The sequence below is a fragment of the Gadus morhua genome, chromosome 9 (assembly GCF_902167405.1).
Source record: "Gadus morhua chromosome 9, gadMor3.0, whole genome shotgun sequence".
In the NCBI taxonomy this organism is placed as follows: domain Eukaryota; kingdom Metazoa; phylum Chordata; class Actinopteri; order Gadiformes; family Gadidae; genus Gadus; species Gadus morhua.
The window spans coordinates 6273042-6275541 of record NC_044056.1 but is presented as its reverse complement, the minus strand read 5'-3'; the positions used below and the strand labels follow the sequence as shown (position 1 = coordinate 6275541).

At 51.8% G+C, this 2500-nt stretch overlaps 1 protein-coding gene across 3 annotated transcripts in view; it reads right to left on the bottom strand.

Moving 5' to 3' along the window:
• pparab (peroxisome proliferator-activated receptor alpha b) overlaps positions 1-2500 on the bottom strand; it is a 31424-nt gene that overhangs the window by 2914 nt on the left and 26010 nt on the right. For all 3 annotated transcript variants that reach the window (XM_030366071.1, XM_030366073.1, XM_030366072.1), the window contains exon 6: positions 636-1092. In XM_030366071.1, coding sequence (XP_030221931.1) covers positions 636-1092 — 457 coding nt within the window. The remainder of the gene's footprint in view (positions 1-635; positions 1093-2500) is intronic.

The following is a 2500-nucleotide window of genomic DNA, read 5'->3' as shown; positions in this document are numbered from 1 at the left end:
AACTGGTGGAGACCAACAGGTGCAGACCTACATGTGTAGACCTACAAACCTACAGGGGCAGATCTACAGATGTAGATCTACAAACCTACAGGGGCAGACCTACAGGTAGACTGCAGACCTACAGGTAGACTGCTGACCTCCAGGGGAAGAACTACAGGTAGACTGCAGACAATGACGTTCCAACCCGAGCTGGAAAACTAAAAACACCCTCCCTGCTGCAGCACCCTGCTATTAACATTTCCTCGCTGTAAACCAGTTGGAGGGGAAGCACAAACCACCAAGCAACAGAACAAGAGGACAAACGAGTCCTTCGAACACACATGTTAGTGAGTTGTGGTAGCGTCAAGCGTCGAGCTCAAAGCGTGGCATTAACGCTGGGCAAGGTAAAGGATTCACTTTAATCATTCTTCGTAGCACGATAGGATCGGCCCGGAGACCATACGATCAGGTAACCTCACATTCTGTTTCTCTACGCTCTACACCAATCAGTCCGGACATCTAGCCCTGCAGACCGATCCGTATAGCTTCCATCCCCATCCTGATATATATTTTCATGAATACCCATGCTCGGGGGGGGGGGGGGGGGGGGTCAGAGGTCAGCACTCACCTCGCGGGGGTCAGAGGTCAGCACTCACCTCCACAGCAGATGATTGCGGCCACGAACAGCGCCAGGTCACTGTCGTCCAGCTCCAGGGCGTTGAACCTCATGGCGAACTGGAACTTGGGCTCCATCATGTCGCTGAAGGGCCGCCGCAGGCTCTTGAGGAACTCGCGCGTGATGAAGCCGGCGCCGTACGCCACCAGCAGCCCGTCCTTGTTCATGCACGACGCCAGCATGGCGAACAGCGCTTCGTACACACCGTACTTGAGCAGCGTCACCTGGTCGTTGAGGTCCAGCTCGGCGAAGCCCGGCACCGACTTGGCGAACTCGGTGAGCTCCGTCACCGTCTCCACCGAGGTGCACTGGCAGCAGTGGAAGATGCGGGCCTCCGCCTCGCGGTCCAGCAGGCCGCCGCCCCCCGTGCCCACCATCTTGGCCACCAGGGTCTGCTCGGCCAGCTGCAGGGTGTCCATGTCGTGGATGACGAAGGGCTGCAGGGGGCGCCAGAGGGAGACAGAGAGAGGTAGAGAGAGAGAGAGGTAGAGAGAGAGAGGCAGAGGCAGAGGCAGAGGCAGAGAGAGAGAGAGAGAGAGAGAGAGAGAGAGAGAGAGAGAGAGAGAGAGAGAGAGGGGATTAGAGGTTATACTCCGTAGCTCGAGATAGGAGTCACAATCGATCAAAACGTTATTTATAGAGCACGTTTCTGTAAAGACTGCAATTTAAAATGCTGCACAGGTGAAACGATAACGATACTGAGATATGTGTTTGAAACAAGAGAACATCAGAAGAATGGAGATGTTCATAAATCTTTATATCTGGACATATTTAGACAAATAATCCAACTACATATTGGGTTCACTTGGTGGCGGGTGTTGATCAACTGACACCATACACGGTTTGGAGGTTAAAAAACAACAACAAAATATTAGAAAATGAAACATATTCGACCATAATCTTAATTTAAAGTATGTAAAAAATGGTTTCCAAGATGACTGTTAGTGTGGCATTAGTGGCACATGAAGTAAAACAAAAAGAAGTTAAAAAGAGATTCCTTCAAACTGACACCCGGTCTCCTAATAAGATGGAACAGAATGCTTTTGTTGGGGGTGGTGTGGTGGTGGTTGGGGGGGCTGAGGGGCAAAAGGGTCACAGCTGTGGACCGCCACTGCGACGCCCCCATGAGCGTGATGCAAAGTCAAGGGCAAGATCAAACAACATGCTCGTTGCAAAAGAACAGTGTTTTTTATATCCCAGCCCTCTGGACTATAAAGAGCTCTAGTGTATGGCCCGACGACAAGGCCATTGCAGGCTCTCACATTCAAAGTCAAACGTGGATCAGGTCCTGCCTTTGAACGTGGACGTGTGCAACTCATTTTAGGGCAGGCGCGTTTCTGTTGACCTGTACAACAATGACAAATCTTTCCGTTTTGGGTTCAATATGAGACTTCTTGGCTATTCCTACAAGGATTGCTACACAAAAGCAGACTAGGACAGCAGAGGGGAAGATTAACAAATAAATGGATTCCTGCATAGGAGGGGATGGAGAGAATTAATGAGAGTGTAAGCATGAGGGCTGCGATTGGACCATCAGATCTCAGCAGTGGGCTGCGATTGGACCATCAGACCTCAGCAGTGGGCTGCGATTGGACCATCAGACCTCAGCAGTGGGCTGCGATTGGACCATGAGACCTCAGCAGTGGGCTGCGATTGGACCATCAGGCCTCAGCAGTGGGCTGCGATTGGACCATCAGACCTCAGCAGTGGGCTGTGATTGGACCATCAGACCTCAGCAGTGGGCTGCGATTGGACCATCAGACCTCAGCAGTGGGCTGCGATTGGACCATCAGACCTTAGCAGTGGGCTGTGATTGGACCATCAGACCTCAGCAGTGGGCTGCGA